At 41.8% G+C, this 15859-nt stretch overlaps 1 protein-coding gene across 4 annotated transcripts in view; it reads right to left on the bottom strand.

The window, feature by feature from the left end:
* CUNH8orf34 (chromosome unknown C8orf34 homolog) overlaps positions 1-15859 on the bottom strand; it is a 289852-nt gene that overhangs the window by 190146 nt on the left and 83847 nt on the right. For all 4 annotated transcript variants that reach the window (XM_019548957.1, XM_019548949.1, XM_019548967.1 and 1 more), the window contains 2 exons: positions 13029-13057; positions 5174-5346 (listed from right to left, as the gene is read on the bottom strand). In XM_019548957.1, the coding sequence (XP_019404502.1) occupies positions 5174-5346; positions 13029-13057 (202 nt within the window). The remainder of the gene's footprint in view (positions 1-5173; positions 5347-13028; positions 13058-15859) is intronic.

Raw genomic sequence — 15859 nt, 5'->3', positions numbered from 1 at the left:
CTCCTGCTCCTGCAACAGCCAGAAGGGAACTGTGTTTCCAGCTCCGGCCTCAGCTGGTTATAAAGGCCAGGCCCTGCCCTCTTCCGGCCATGTGACCACCTGGTTGTCCTGGCAACCAGGCACCTGGGCTGCCTGGGTGATTGGCAGCTCTGCCAATCACCTTCACAATCACGGGGCACCTATGTGACCCTGTGACACCTACGTATACAAATCTTTTGATGCATTTCTGTTAAGTTCATACTCCTTATTACTGAACATTAACTTTCATCCTTAACCTGAAGGGCAAACAACTGGAACTGCCCAGAACCTTACAGAAATGTCTAAAGCAGAATACTTAAGAAAGGATAAAACCCCAAACCACTCCAACTCCCAGAATACAGATATTAGGAGAGAAAGTTGGCCATCATCACTTTTATGTGGTACCATTTCACATGTATTAACTTTTCCAGCTTCTTCCTTCCCACAGCAGACAGCAACACAAAACAAAAAAAAGCAAAACAAAACAAAACAAAAAAAATCAATGATGAGTGCAATCTTTCTTTTGAAGAAAACAGAATACGGGAGAACCTTCATCAAGGTCTAATTTACAAGCCTCTGTCAACAAAGCTACATAAATCTGATTGCATTACCATTCCAAATAGGTTTAGTGACTTCACCTTCATATTTAATCATTTTCCAAAAAATACTCTAGCTGTCTTTTAAATAAGAATGTCTAGTAGGGGTGTACCAATATATTGGCTGGCTATTGAATTGGCTATTTTGCTGCATTTGCAAAAGAGTGATTTCTCCCTGGCAGCAACAGGAGCTCAGCTGGGCAGGATCCACTGGCATTGATGCAGCTGCATGCTCTGGGGCTTCAAATGCGCTTGGTGCCACTGTCCAGGCAAGAGTCCACCCTCCCCACTTGGGATGGCAGTATGGACTGCGTGGGTAGCAGGGCTCTGGGCGGGAATAAGGCAGTCACCGCCTTCCTCATTGAGGGCTGGAGCAGGCAGGAGGTGTGTGTGTATGTGGGAATGGTTAGAAATGCAAAACAGACAAAATTAAGGTTTTTATCAATAATTTAAAATGCCTTGCACTATTAGTAAATATAAGTTATTGGATCAGCATCAGCCTATACGGTTGATTAATCATCAGCTATCAGTATAGGCCAAGAAAATCTTTATTGGTGCACTCCTAATGTGCAGTTTCAACTGTGCTGAGAATTCACCAGCTCCCACTGCTGTCAGGATGAGTTACACATGCTTAGAACCTCAGGTATCCTGATTATATCTTTGGGGAAAGGGATATATTCCCCTCCATTGTCTGCTACTGAAAAAAGCAAAACTAGGGAAAAACTTGTTCAAGCCAGGGTTTAGGATAGTGCAGAGGAAGTATATGGCTGGTAACTTAGTACCCAATGAGTCATACAACATCAACATCCTCTCTGATCCACTCTGCTGAAGGAACAGGGCTGATAAAAGGAAGTGCAGCAGCAACAGAGGAGACAGACTAAGCAAATTCTAGGAAATATACAAAGTAGTATTATATGGCCCTAGTTTTTTAAGCCATTACTGAACTAAACAGCATTCATTTTTGACATGTAGTTTTTGACTAAGCCATCACAAGAACTTGGATGGGGAGGTAGGTGTGAAGTATAGGGTACCTGTGAGAACATTCCTGCTAGTCTAGGCCTGCCACTTTGGCCTCAGTCTACAATGATTGTACCTCTACACAGTTGAATTATTACATTGCTGTAAGGGTGGGAAAATATGTGGCATGGAAATATTTGGACAATTGCTGTTTTCACTTTCACTGTTGTAGTTGGTAGTTTACAGAGTTAACATAGACATAGGTATGAATAATGAATGGCCAACTCACTATCAAAAATCATTAGCCTTAAAACTAATTCAAAATGTGGATAAATTCATTTTTATTAGATTAATCTGAAAACAGAAACTAAGACCTATGAACTGCCTTCTCCTTTGCTTACAAGTTAAAACGTAACTGAATGACTTAGGCTATACAAGTTAGCTGTAATTACATAACAAAATAACTTAAATGTAAGTTAGACATTATAGTCAACAAAATGCTGTGATTTATTAAAAGTATAAGAGCTCCTGAATTTTTATTAGACCTATAAGCAAAGAACATGCTATTCCCAGTACTTATGGATATAATTGTTAAATATTTAATTAAGCTTAAACTTTCACTTGAACTATGCTCACCAGAGTTAAATCTAACCAACTGCTGCTGCTGTTTATAGCAACCACACATTTATTGTATGCTTATTTTTATGTATAACTGGTTTAATACAAGTTGTGTCTTTTCTGCGTGTTATCATCATTTCTCCAGACCTCTGCAGTATGCTGCCACTGCAAACTGTCGACTGACTGAATCTAATTTCCAAATTATACCCCTGAGACAGCAGATGTCTGCACAGCACAACATTTCAGACTGGTTCTATTCCACCTCTAACACACTGCAGCAGTACATAATGTGGGGCCAAGGAAGGACTTGGTGGCCACAATAGAGCTGTTTTCTGGCTTGGCTCAGCCACTGCATGGTCTTTTAGGATGGGTTTCCTTTTTTTGTGTCTTTTAAGAGTGGGGATTTAAGGCAATTTTCAGACTGTTCAAAACTGTGGCATTGCGGGCCCAGATTTTAGGCTAATGCTTGGCTAGGTACAGACGTTACACTTAATACATGTTAGGCATGTAGAAAGCACTTACGGCCGTAACAGAACAGATGTTCATGGCATGTAAAGCACTTCAAAAATGGCTGATCCTGCTCTGAGTTAACTCTCGATGGATTTGGTATTGGTCTGAAGCGCCTTACCTTAGAGCACACAGGTGGTGAGGAGCACAGCCCAGCAGCTTGGAGAGCTGCATGCAGCTGGTTAAGTCTGTTGTGGTAGAAAGAGAGAGGGAAAGGAAGAAGCATGGGGGGGCAGATCAGTGTCCCCCAGTGAGGGAGGGAGTGGGCCCTGCACAAGCTGATTTGCTCCATGCCCCACACCCCGCTGCGGTCATCTCTGCTGATGCATTAGGGGGTCCCAGAAAATTGTAGGCTGCCCCTGCTGAAACTCAAATGGTACAACTGTAGATCTTTTAGACATAGCCAAGGTAGGATTTTGATAATAGCATGACTATGACAGCATAAGGCTCAGCATAGATTATGGTACTATTCATGACACTGCGTAAATACTTGGTAACTCAGCCCACATGGAGCTGTGATGTATGGCTATACTGCTATCAGTACTCCAGATGAAGCTTGGTCTGTTCGGATCTTGCAAACATAAGAAGGATTTTTGTGCACTTCTGCTAAATTTATTGATGGTATGATTGTAAAATGGTTCAAAAGAAAAAAGTTTCATATAAATTGGAAATCTATGATGTATATCCCTTAATAGCAGGTGTGTTATTTCCAACTTACAATCAGGTTTCCCAAATCTTTATATTGCCATCCAACCAGGCCCTGACCATCTAAAAAACAGACTTCAAGGCTCCATTATTGTTTCTATATATGAAGGAGTCATAGGAAGCATGCTTTCTCCTCAAACACTCCATTCAGAGGCCAACTCCATTATTTTTGATGTCCCTTTAAATTATTCTCTCAGATAGTAATTTTTCCTTATGTCATTGACAATGACTGCTTTCAGTGCATCTCTCCTTGCAAATTAAAGTATACTTTGTTGCTGAAACCTTATATTGCCCAGAAAATGGTCCTCTCTTTTCTCCCCCTATATTCAAGTGAGGATTTTGGCTCTTTCCCACTGAGGAAAGAGATACAGCATTCACTTTTTCTGTTTCTTTCAAGTAAAAGAATTTCCCTCCTCTCTCCCCATCCTATTTGGACTGCTGAACAAGAGCAGGAACAGGGCTGGAAAGTCAGCCCCAAGCATGAGCAATCATTGCTGACACTGACACTATCCCAGAAATGCAACCTGGGTAAGTACAGACATTCAAAAAGCCTGAGGCAGAAGCAATTCAATCTAGCCAGCTTCCCCTAAGCTGCATAGGTTGAACTAATAATCAAATGAACTAACATTCAGTTTTCAATCGGGAAAGGCAGGCCAGTAGGCATGGGGCACAACAGCATATCTCCCACCTTGCTGGGCATTGCCAGCTCAGCCAAGTGTCCCCAACAGGCTTCCCAATACCCACAGAGGGTTAAGACCCACCTTAGGGAGACCTCCCCTTCAGGAGGTTCTCCAGCCCAGGCAGCCCTGGTGAGCTGAAGGAAATTCCTCCCTACTCCCCTTCCCAGCGGCTGATTGCTTCAACTGCCGGCACAGGAAGAGGCATGAAGAAATCCTCCATGCCAGGTGCCTGCCCATGTAACCCAGCATGGGGGCACCAGGGAGCCCCTACAATGGGGTGCTTCCCCCTGCCCAGGGTCCCCTAGGAGCAGGGAACTAAGAGGAATTCTGCCTTTCCCTAACCCCAGAGCTGCTTGCCTCAGCACTGCCAGTCTCAAGGACTCCCCTGCAACTAGTTTTGCTTCAGACTCATAGCAGCTCAGGCAAAACTGGCTGCAGAGGAGCAGGAGAATTTCAGATGCTGCCTGAGACTCACAGGAGCTAAGACAAGCATCTCCAGGGTTTGGAAGGGGAATACCCCTCGAAACCCTGGGCTGGGGTGAGGGGAACACCCCCAATGTGGGGCTCCCCATTGCCCCCATGCTGGGCTGCATGGGCAGGTACTCAACAAGGAGGACTTCTCTGTGGCAGCTGCTGAAACTGTCCCCAGCTGGGAAGGGGGAGGAGAGAGGGCTCCGAGGGTCATAAAGCTCCTGCCACAGGAGCTTTCCCTCCCCCCATATGCCATGTAGACCCTAGTTGGGGCAGTCTGGTGGTCTATTCCTGACCTCCCAGCCCCTATGGGCTGACAGATGTGGGCAGGAAGCAGGCTAAAGGAGCAAAGGCGCAAGACAGTCCCTGCTCCACTGGAGAAGACAGCCCAGCCAAAGCATCCTGGGATGCTAGAGAACTGCAAGTTAACTTAAACCAGGAAGGGATCTGAGACAGAAGTTCCATAAACCCATTTGATTTAAATCAATTAAGTCTGGTATTACATCCAACCAGATTCATCTTAAACCAGTTTTGCCCTTCTTGAGAGCACTGAATTTCTGTTCCCTTGTGTGATAAGCATAGTTTTAGAAGCAACTGACTGCAAAAGAACAAAGAACTCACCTTCCTCCAGGACTGCTGTTGCTATCCTCACTGTCCCATTGTTCATTTTTACTTCTTGGTATGGGTGGTTGCAACATTTCAGCAGCCAATGGATCTGCATCATTTTCCTCACGGCCAATCCATTCGCCAATCACGCGAGGTCTTAGAAGAGGAGCATTAAAACTGGTTGTGTCCTAAGTAGAAATAAAAAACCAAAATACAACCCTACATTTTATATACTGGAAAAAGGAACAAATCAAAGCTTTTGGCTTAGCCTGGTGTATTGGTACTTACTGGAATAGAACAGTGCATTAAAAGGTCAAATGACTGATAAACATCCCTAGAAGCCTATGGAAAAACTTCCAGTAATTTTCATGGACTTTGGAAAATATCAAACATTTAAAGCAACATTGCTTAGGGTGGCATTCAGAACATCCCTTCTTCTTTAGAGTTCAGTTATTTTAAACAGGAATTACAGCTATTCATCATTCATGATATGACTTTAAGCTATGCATTTTTAATAAACCCACTTGTATTAGAGGAAGTTCTGTTTCAATTATGTTAAGTGAAGAATTAGGTCAGTTGTATATTGAAGAACACAACCCAAGTAATATATGACAGTTGAACATCTCTTTTTCTCTTGAATTATGAATTCAGTGTGTACATCTCACTGAGCAAGGGAATCAGCACCTAGGTATTTTAAAATAAAAACGATCAGGCTGGGTTTTTGTTTCGTGTGTGTTCTTCAATTCAAAATCAAAATATGTTATTTGGTTAATATTCCATGTATTGAAATAGATTATTAATAGTAGGTACAATGTATTCCCATGCTAATAAACAGAATTTCTAAAGATATCTTAGAATATCTTTTTTCATACAAATTGATACCATAATATAAAAAGTGGCAAGGTTTATGAGTACGAGACAACATATAACTGGTGCAGCATTACATGAAGGGTTTAAAATCACAGAAACAAATTGTCTGTGTGAATTGAATAACAAGACTGACCTGAGATATTAGGTAAGTCTTCTTCATTTTCTCAGTAGTACATGCTTATACACACAGCAAGAGCTGAAGTGGGACAGTGATGCATAAACTGAAAAAAATTATTATGCTCCAAAACTGTCATCTGGAATGATGTGATGGGGATATTTATCCTGTTCTCATACATTTAATTTCCAGTACAGTAAAGAAATTTCAAACACGGTGCCTCTAATTAGAAGAGATGCAACACATTCCTAATTGTAATGGGAGACAATTTTGGGAAGACAAATCTTTTTGGTCACTGTTACCTGGTTCTACATCTCATTAAATATTTGTGCTGTATAAACAAGACAGTCCTAACAATGGCATCTGGAGAAACAGCAACAGCATGATTATTTAGCTTAGTAACCATACTTTCTTATCCTCCTAGATAAACGGTCTTTAAATAGGCTGTAAATAACTGAAAGACTAATCTGGGTTATAGCAAGTGTACAGCATGAAATAGTAGCAATTATTCATAAAATAAAATAATCAAAATTATACTATACCTACCCAGGTACAGTGGAAGAGACTAATGTACAAGTTAAAAGACAAATTATATGTGAAAAGATTTCAAATGCTAGATCTCTCTCTCTCGTTTCTTATTGTGTACACATACACATGAATACTGTTTATTTAGCAGGTGTCTGGCTCTGCATCAGAGGACTTGCTGTCTGCAAGTAGAAATCTTCAGCTGCCTGTTTAGGACTTTTAGAAGCACCTTGGCAATCGTGTAGTGATACAGGAGCACTTCAAAATAAAAAAGAATATGACCCTATATGAGAGGTGCAGGTCTGTAATTATGTGAGAATCTCAGCTTTCACTGTTTCTTAAAATGAAACTAAGTTTTATCAAATATATTTCTAGTCCTCTTGTCAGTGGAAAAAAGCTTGAAAAAATACATGCCAAGTGGTCTTTATCAGCCCCCAAATAAAAAACCCCACCCAGATATGTAATTAGTCAAATATCATGATTTTAGACAGTCTCTGGATTTGGGGGTTCTAATTGCTTTTGAAAGACTTGGCAATTCTATTGATTATTTCAGAAGCCTCATTTTTAAAATCAGACAATTATGTTTTAAACACCTTGGTACATACTTCAGACCAAATTTTAAAAAAAAAAAAAAAAAATTATGTCAGGCCCTTGATTCACCCCTACCACATACAGGGAGCTAAAGGGTACTTGATGGAAACAGTAAATATGGAATTGATATATGGTATAATTGATCTTTTAGTTCAATAGCCATGGCCTCTTTTTACTCAATAGCCCAGCAATCAAGGTGTTCACTCAGCATATGGAGGATAAGTTAAATTTCCTCAACTGAAAACACTTGAACTAAACCTCCACCAGAAGTGCCCTAATCACCAAGCTAGTAGGTGGTTTTGAGGGAACAGCTTCCAATATCTTCTGTTGATAGCATTCCACGTTGCACAAACATTTCCTAAGCCAGGAATGGAACTCAGGTGTGCCATTTTTCCAGGTGATTGTGGACTAATTACAAGGTTAGTCGCACTCTTTCTCAATGACTATATTGGTTCATGTCCCAACATTGAATCAGATGCAAAATGGATTGGAAGTTGGGCCTCCTAGGGTTCAGGAGAATGTAAGAACATCCAGATTCCTCAACAGAGTTTGGGCTTCTTCACTCTTTTGGAGTGCGTCTACTGGAGCTGTTCCACATCGCATAGAACAAATAAAATATTAACTGAACCAGAGAAGGAGAGAGTGTGAAAGAGAAATAACTCTCTGCTGTGGTGGTTAGGAAATCTGTGTGGGAGGCAAGACATCTCAGTCCAAGTTCTTGTTCCTGTACATGTTAATTACTTCTGCAAAATGGAATGTGTATCAAAAGACTGAGAACATCTGGCCCAAATTACCATATACTCTGATGCTTAAGTCATTCCCCTTAGACATAAGAAAGGTAGATATAAATCTTAGGAAGCTCATAACTGGAAGTAGAACCTGTTCTCCACCCTGGAGACAAAATACTATTCCCACCATATTTTTCCAGGAGAAATTTGGTGAAACTAATCAAATAAATTATCACCAAAAAAGCTTGGGACAGAAGTTACACAAACTGGTTTAAGCAATTGGAAACTGGTTTAAACCTGCAATAGAACAGAAGTTCAGTCCAAAAAAACACTTTGAAAATGGCCAAAATTGGTTTAAGATAAATCTGGTTGAATGTAGTATCAGACTTAACTGATTTAAGTCAATCCAGTTTATGGAAATTCTGTCCCAGATCCCATCTTGGTTCAAGTTAATTCACAATCCACCAGTATCCCAGGAAGCTTTGCATCCATGGGCTATACTGTCTGTTCCAGTGGAGCAGGAACGGCCTTGTTCTTTGCTCTATAGCCTGCTTCCTGCCTGCCTAAAGGCAAAACTAGCTGCAGGGGAGTGGAAGAATTTCCTTCCACTTCCTGAAGCTGCCTCAGGCTATCCCCGAGACTCGCAGGGGCAGGCAGCTCCGGGGTTTGGGAGGGGAAGACTTCCCCTCAGCTCCCTGGGGCTACCTGGGCTAGGGGAGAGGAGAAGCAACCCAAGGCAGGGGTCCCGGCTGCTCCCATGCTGGGCTGCATGGGTAGGCATACAGTCCAGAGGCCTTCTCTCTCCTTCCCATGACAACAGCTGAAACAATCAGCAGTTGGGAAGGGGGATGTGGGGGGAATTTCCCTCAGCTCCCCAGGGCTGCCTGGGCTGGGGAACCCAGGCTGGGAGAAACCTCCTGAGAGGGAGGCTCCCCCAAGGTGGGTCAGCACCCAGACAGGAGGTTCCTTAACCCACTGTGGGGGGGACAGGCAGTTGGGGACATTTAGCTGGGCTGGCAATGGCTCTAGCATTCCCTGGCTAGCATGCCCAGGGTTAGTACAGGCCTCTCCCAATTAAAAACTGAATGTCAATTCAGCTGGTTATTGGTTCAACCTACTCAGTTTAGAGGAAGCTGCCTAGATCAACCTGATTCTGCTGCAGGCTTTTTGACTGCCTGTACTTAGAAAAAAAGTTGCACGTCTCCAGTAGCAATAGCGCCACATCAATCACAGCTTCAATTCAATTCAATTCATTAGCACAGCATCAATAGTGGAAAATTCTGATTTAGGAGAGGATGAGACTTTGTGTTACAAACTAGTACAGTTCATCCCACTAGGTACCCAGTAGGATATCTGCCCTTTCTTAGTGGAACCCAGAGATGAACATCATTCAGATTCCTCCCTAAGATATGAATAAGCCCAAGAAACCAGCAAACCTTCTTGGTATGCTAATAGAAAATAAGCAAATGAACCATTCATATTTGTCCCTACTTGGTCAGGACTTGCCCTGGGTTTTGCAAGGTTGCCTGTGAAGTAACATAACAATCATTCATCTCTCCCTCCATGTGAACCAGTAAGCTTCAAGCTTTTTAGATTCAAGGCATTCCAAAATGTCTCTGAATGTAGCAGTATCCCATTTTGAAACTAATATAAATATATTACGAGTATTGTAAATATTAGAGTCCCAAGTATTGTAATTGTAAGGTATAACCCTGGGACTGTAACGGACAGAGTCTGGGGTCATCTGGCTGGCAGGGACAAGGTTCTGGGGTATGCAGGCAGAACATGGGGAACTCTGATGATGTGAAGGAAAAGAGACAAGCCCAAGAGTAGGGAGGGATGGGCCAAGTTGTTGCCACAGCACAGTCACTTCTACCGCCACTGTGGCCAGATGCAGCTAGGTCACATGCCTCCTGCAGAGCCAGATCAAAACATGGCTGTGGAAGGAGCACATGCTTGGCACAGCCCTTCCTTGTCTGACCTTCTACAGTGTTTCCCAGAAACAGTTCCTCCTGCCCTGCACTCCTTTGTTTTCAGGCGGTACATTGGAGCTGACCTGAAAAGCAGCTGCTTGCAGGCTTGCCTGAATCACATTATTACATTATGCAGGCAAGCATGCTGCTTCTGTCACAGCCCTTCCTGGGTTTACTCCAATGTCCCCCCTGAAACCCGAGGCACACAGGGCAATTTTACCCCACAGCAACAGCAGCTGCTGCCTGTGTATAGGTGCTACTGCCACCAGGCAGAACTCCCTTATGAGCCTCTGTTTTCAGAAGGCACACTGGAGTCAAACTGGGAAGAGTTACAGCCGAAGCAAACTTGCCTACATAATATAATGCAGGGGTGTCAGTGTCCTTTGGCCTCACAGGCTGGATGAGGGTCACTAGGCCATTCTGTGGGTCAGAGCCAACACACAGAGCGAATGCTGCGTGGCACCACATGCAGCACACTTCATGTCAACCCCCATGTCCAGTCTAGCCCCATATGCATAACCTATAATCAGAAGGTTTGGGAGGACTTGAGAATCCTGTATGGTCCAAGGGCACAGGCACAATGCAGTGGGAGGTAGGGCTTCCATTTGACAAAGAGGGAGAGCATGCAGCAGCATCTGCAAGGAGCAGGGGTGCTGACTTAGTTTAGTGGGTGGGATGCCTGGAGAAGGGCATGGTATGCAGGCTGTGAAGTATGGCTAGGTACAGACAGTCAAAAAAAATATGAGGCTGAATCGCTTCCATCTCTTCAGGTTAGCCTAAAATGCACAGATTAAATTGGAACAGAAGTGAACAGACATTTACCTTTGATTCAGGAAATACAGCCACATGTCTACAGTGGCTCAGGCCAGAAGCCAGGGGCACTAGAGCAGTGGTCTCCAAACTTTTTTGATTGCACACCCCTATCAGTAAAAAAAATTTTGAGCATGCACCCCCAACTTATGTATATTTATATCAATATACATATAAATAGAAGTTCTAATATTTTCTCCCGGCATCCCAATGCACACCCCCCACTTTGGAGACCACTGCACTACAGCATGGCTCTGGCTGTGTGTTAACTTCCTCTTCCTACTGTCTCAGGGTCTCTGGGATTTGCAGTCCAAAGTCACTGTTGGACTCTGCAGGGTTACTCATCACTTCCTCTACCTGCTTCCAGCTGCCTCTGGGATTTGTAGTCCACAGTCACAGCCAGCATTAAATCCGAGCAGGGGAGGGGGTGTTTAGTTCTCTTCCCTGGTCCTAGCCCCCAGCCAGGGTTTGCCTTGGAGGGGAGCCCTTCCCCTCCTCCCCTAGACTGGGCTCTATGCCCAGCTTGTCTTGCCCCCTCCACCCCTTTATCAGCTAACAGCCCAGCACAGGACTGCAAAACATGCTGGGATGCTGAAGGACTGTGATTTAACTTAAACCAGGAAGGGGTCTTGGATGGAAGTTTAATAAACCAGTTTGTCTTTAATCAGTTAAGTCTTATACACATTCAAACCAAATTTATCTTAAACCAGTTTCAGCCATTTTGAAACTGGTTTATGTGCACTGAACTTCTGTTCTGTTACAGGTTTAAACCAGATTCTGATCACTAAAGCTAGTTTGTGTGTAACTTCTGTCCCTAGCCTATGTGACCAAGGGAATGTGTTGCCCTTGCTGAATGTAGCTAGGGGGTTGGAGGGACTGATTTAGATATGGGAAGCTTAAGAATATGCAGGTCAAATGGAATTGGACCCAAAACAAAAATGGTGAACATCCAGCAGGAGCTTTACTAGGGTTGAAAACTTGTAATGGAGCGCAAGATAAGATCTGATTTTTAAACAATAGTATCCTTTCAACTGCTTCTATAGAAACAGAAGTTAAAACAGGTGTAATACTGTAAAGGTGTCAAACTGCTTGCACTGGTGAGAAACGCAAGGGGAAAAAAGATTATAATCAGAATATTTCAGGATATTAAAAAAAGCTGTAAGTATGGCAGCAAACAAACATTTACTAAAATTTTGCTAAGATATTAATTTTTTAGCTATGCCATCAAAATGTCACTTCCCATAAAATAGCATTTCTAAAATGAAACATTACATTTCAAAAGGTTGCATAGTCCAAGGTAAAAATTGACCTTCATCAAAATTAATTGTCAACATTTTTTTTTGATATTTCCTCAAAACTGTGAGGAAAAGAACTTTCCACTAAAAGCTTTTATCCTTCAAAAACAGTAACGTCTCACATATTTACAGTAATCAAAACAATGAAAATCTGTGTCTTGACTTCAGTAAAATTACTCAGATAGTATGAGTTCTTGTTATTATTCATTATACATACTCCTGAGTGCGGTTACAGCTGTATGTCAGTGGTAAGAATAACAGGTTCTGTTTCTGATATATGTATGTATATAGTTAATTAAATCAATGGGATTATTCAAGTTTAGACAAAGGAAAGATCAGGGTCAAAATACAAACAGCTGGAAGTAGACAGCATGGTTTTGATTCGGCATTTCCATGTGTACATGGTTCTCCCTCATTGCTCTTGGATTACCTGAGAAGAAGTCCGTACGACACTTTAAAGTGGCTAGAATAAAACAGACCATTTTATGCTTCATGAAACTGAAATTAATACTCATTTGTTTCTTTGGCTTGTACATTTGCATTCCTAATCAGGTTGGGGGCCAAATAATATTCTTGAAAATATTAACATATAGGTTAATCAATTTAAGTATTATAAAACCTAAAATAATTTGATTTAATAAATCAAAAATATTTTTACTCATGGAAACATTTAGCCTTCAGTATGCTCCAAAACTACCCCTACAAGTCAAATTAGCATAGTATGCCATGGAGCTCAATAACATTTATGTCATGCCAACCAAAGTCTTTTTTACAACTTCCAGTCAGCTTTGGATCAGTCTCATAATATAACCAAACCCAATTAATACCTAGTAGGTATCCAAATTCCTTCTGAACCCAGTGAGTTCAATGTATGCAGAAGACTTGCAAAACAGAATTCTCACTCTTCAAAATAATCATAAGCATCTATTTTATATTATTCTTTAGGCATAGAGTTTCTCTTACCTTATCCAGTTCATCAGAAATAGCAATACCTAAAAACAAAGCAGATTTCAAAAAACAATTTGAGAAACATTCCTTGTTTTTACATGTAAATATAGCAAGTGTTTAATTAAAAGAAAACACAGCTTTTTGCTTATGATTATACAATAAAAGCTATCATTATATTTTATTCCGGTAGTGGAGATGATCAGAAGAAATGTACTGTAACTTTCTTCAGGTACCAAATGTTCCAACTAAACTTTCAAACAACTATGAAAACTTGTAGATGCAATTAAAGTGGTAAAGCCACTCTTTGTTTTCCTAAAATAAAACAGAAATAATTTAATATTTATCGTGTAGGCACAGTATAATGCAAATCCTGCGTGACCAGAAAACATCCACATGGCATCCAGCTGGAACATAGTTGGACACACATCTGGTGAAAGTAATGCACTGCAGACGAACATGGGCCTGACTGCTTTCTTTTGCCATCACTGAAAAGAAAAGTCCATTAAAATCAACGGAGCTAAAAAACCAGCGAGAGGGAAGAACTGTGTTCAGTCTCTCTCAGAGAAACATCATGATGTAATGGTAAAGTAGTGAGTGCTTCCAGACTCTGAGCAGAGAAATGCTCATATATTTCTTTCTACATTAGCCTCTCTACCAATGACTACATGTACAGCTGCCTGTTTGAGGCTTTGCATCCCATTTATATCAATTCATGACATCATATACCACAGTATGTCACACTGATATGTGGAGAGCTACCAGCAGAGCCCTGTGAGCTATGAAAAGAGACAGCCCGCATCACATGAAAAGAGCAACCAGGAATTGTTTGACTGCATCAGAAAATGCTGATTTACTAAAAGCAAACTTTACTTGCGAACACACCAAATTTGACTGGAAGGTTTCTATGCTCAGAGGTGAAATTCCTGGTTGAAACCACAGTTAGACTACATCCCAGAAAACCCTGCTGATCAGGGCACTCTTCTAGTATGTGAAAGCAGTATCATAGCGGGGAAAGGGGAAGATGGGGGCAAGCGAAGCAACTGTCCTGGACACCAAAGTGAAGGGCCACCAACAAGCAAGTCATAAGTCGATATTTTGTTACAAATATTTTTTAAAAATTTCAATCGTGTGGCTGATAAATGCCATGTGTATGTGCCCAGCCACAGCATGCATGCAACCAGCTTGGCAGTTTAGAGAGCACCGTCTGGCTGGTGAGTCTGCTGTGGGGGAAGGGAAGGAGCAATGGGAGTGCAGCTCCAATGAGAAAGGAGGGGAGCTGGGGCAGGGGCAGGAACTGCCCAGCCAGGGTGGGGCAGAGCCACAACTGGCTTATTGGTGGGGGGGAAGCTCCCAGTGCTGCATGCACCTCCAGGCAAGCATTGTGGGGCATGTGCCCCCCGGATCTGCACACGGAGGAAGGGCAGGCTGGTGCTGCAGCCTTGCCCCAGGTGCCAAAACTTCCTTGCTACAGCACAGTGTGAAAGACGAGGTTCAAATCCCTCATCTGAATCGGGCAACCAAGAGACTTGAATCTGGATATTCCACATTTCAGTTGAGTGCCTTGACACTGAGCAATTGGTATTCTTGGGTAATAGCCTCTGCTTTGTTTTTTCTCCTCTATTTTTAAACAAACACATATGGAGACATGCAGACGTAAAACCTTGAAAGGTCCCTCTTGATTCCTGATGTGCAACGGGGAAACAAAAATTGAGAGAGCAACATTCTGCAAGTTCAGGGATTTGTTTTCTATGCAACATTATATACACTCTTCTACTGGCAAACCAGCAAAATCACCAGCAGGATTTTACCTATTTTTAAAGTAACAACTCAATCATTAAAGCCTTGTAAAGTGATACTGCTCTCAGGGGTACAAGTCCTGATTTTATAAGCTATGGCATATATATCTATATCTAGGAGCTAAACTGAGAAGTCATCATCTTTTGAATTTAAACTGTTGCATCAGTAAGGATTTGCTTCTAATAAGACTGCAAGTTATTTCCAGTATTTGTTTATATTTTCTTTAATGTGCGCTAACTGCAGGATTTGTTTATTTTATTGATGTGCTTTTAATGGTGAGCAGCATTTTCCTAATTTCCAGTCCAGATGACTTCCTTTTATTGACTTTTGTTCTAAAAAAAAAAAAAACAGTATAGTGCAAACAACTGTAATTAGCACCGATCAATACATAAGCTAGAAAGTAATGAAATATTTTCTTAGCCTGTCAGTGTTTATAAGTAGATTGTTTATGGCAAAATGCACTTTGCTCTCCCTGCTCTTCATAGTAATTAATCTATCTTCAATATTATAGTTTTATTTGGCTACATTAGTAGAAACTATACAGATGTCTATACTACATAGACGAATGCAGATAAGGAAGATGCATCAATCAGGCTAGGGACAGATAAGGAAAATGCATCAAATTACACATAAACTGGTTTAAGTGGTCCAAAACTGGTTTAAACTTGCAACAGAACAGAAGTTCAGTGCACATAAACCAGTTTCAAAATGGCTAATACCAATTTAAGATAAACCTGGTTGAATGTAATATCAAACTTAACTGATTTGGGTCAAACCAATTTATGCAGTGTCTGCCCTAGAACCCTTCCTGGTTTAAGTTAAACAAGAGTCCCCTTGGTTTACTTTGCAACCCTGGGCTGGGTTGTCTGCTCCACAGAACAGGGATGGCCCTGCTCCTCTGCTCCCTTGCCAGAGCTCCAGTGGAAACTGCAGGCACAGCAGTGTTAGAAATATTATCGAAAATGCATTATCAATAGTGTTGTTAAAACAGCACAGCTGCTAGCTCTCCTTGTCTCCTTGGTGGAAGAGGGGGGGTTGGAGATTGAAGG

Source organism: Crocodylus porosus, unplaced genomic scaffold (genome assembly GCF_001723895.1).
Source record: "Crocodylus porosus isolate Cpor-Errol unplaced genomic scaffold, CroPor_comp1, whole genome shotgun sequence".
Taxonomy (NCBI): domain Eukaryota; kingdom Metazoa; phylum Chordata; order Crocodylia; family Crocodylidae; genus Crocodylus; species Crocodylus porosus.
Note: the sequence above shows the minus strand (reverse complement) of the source record. Positions and strands in the feature narration are given on the sequence as shown.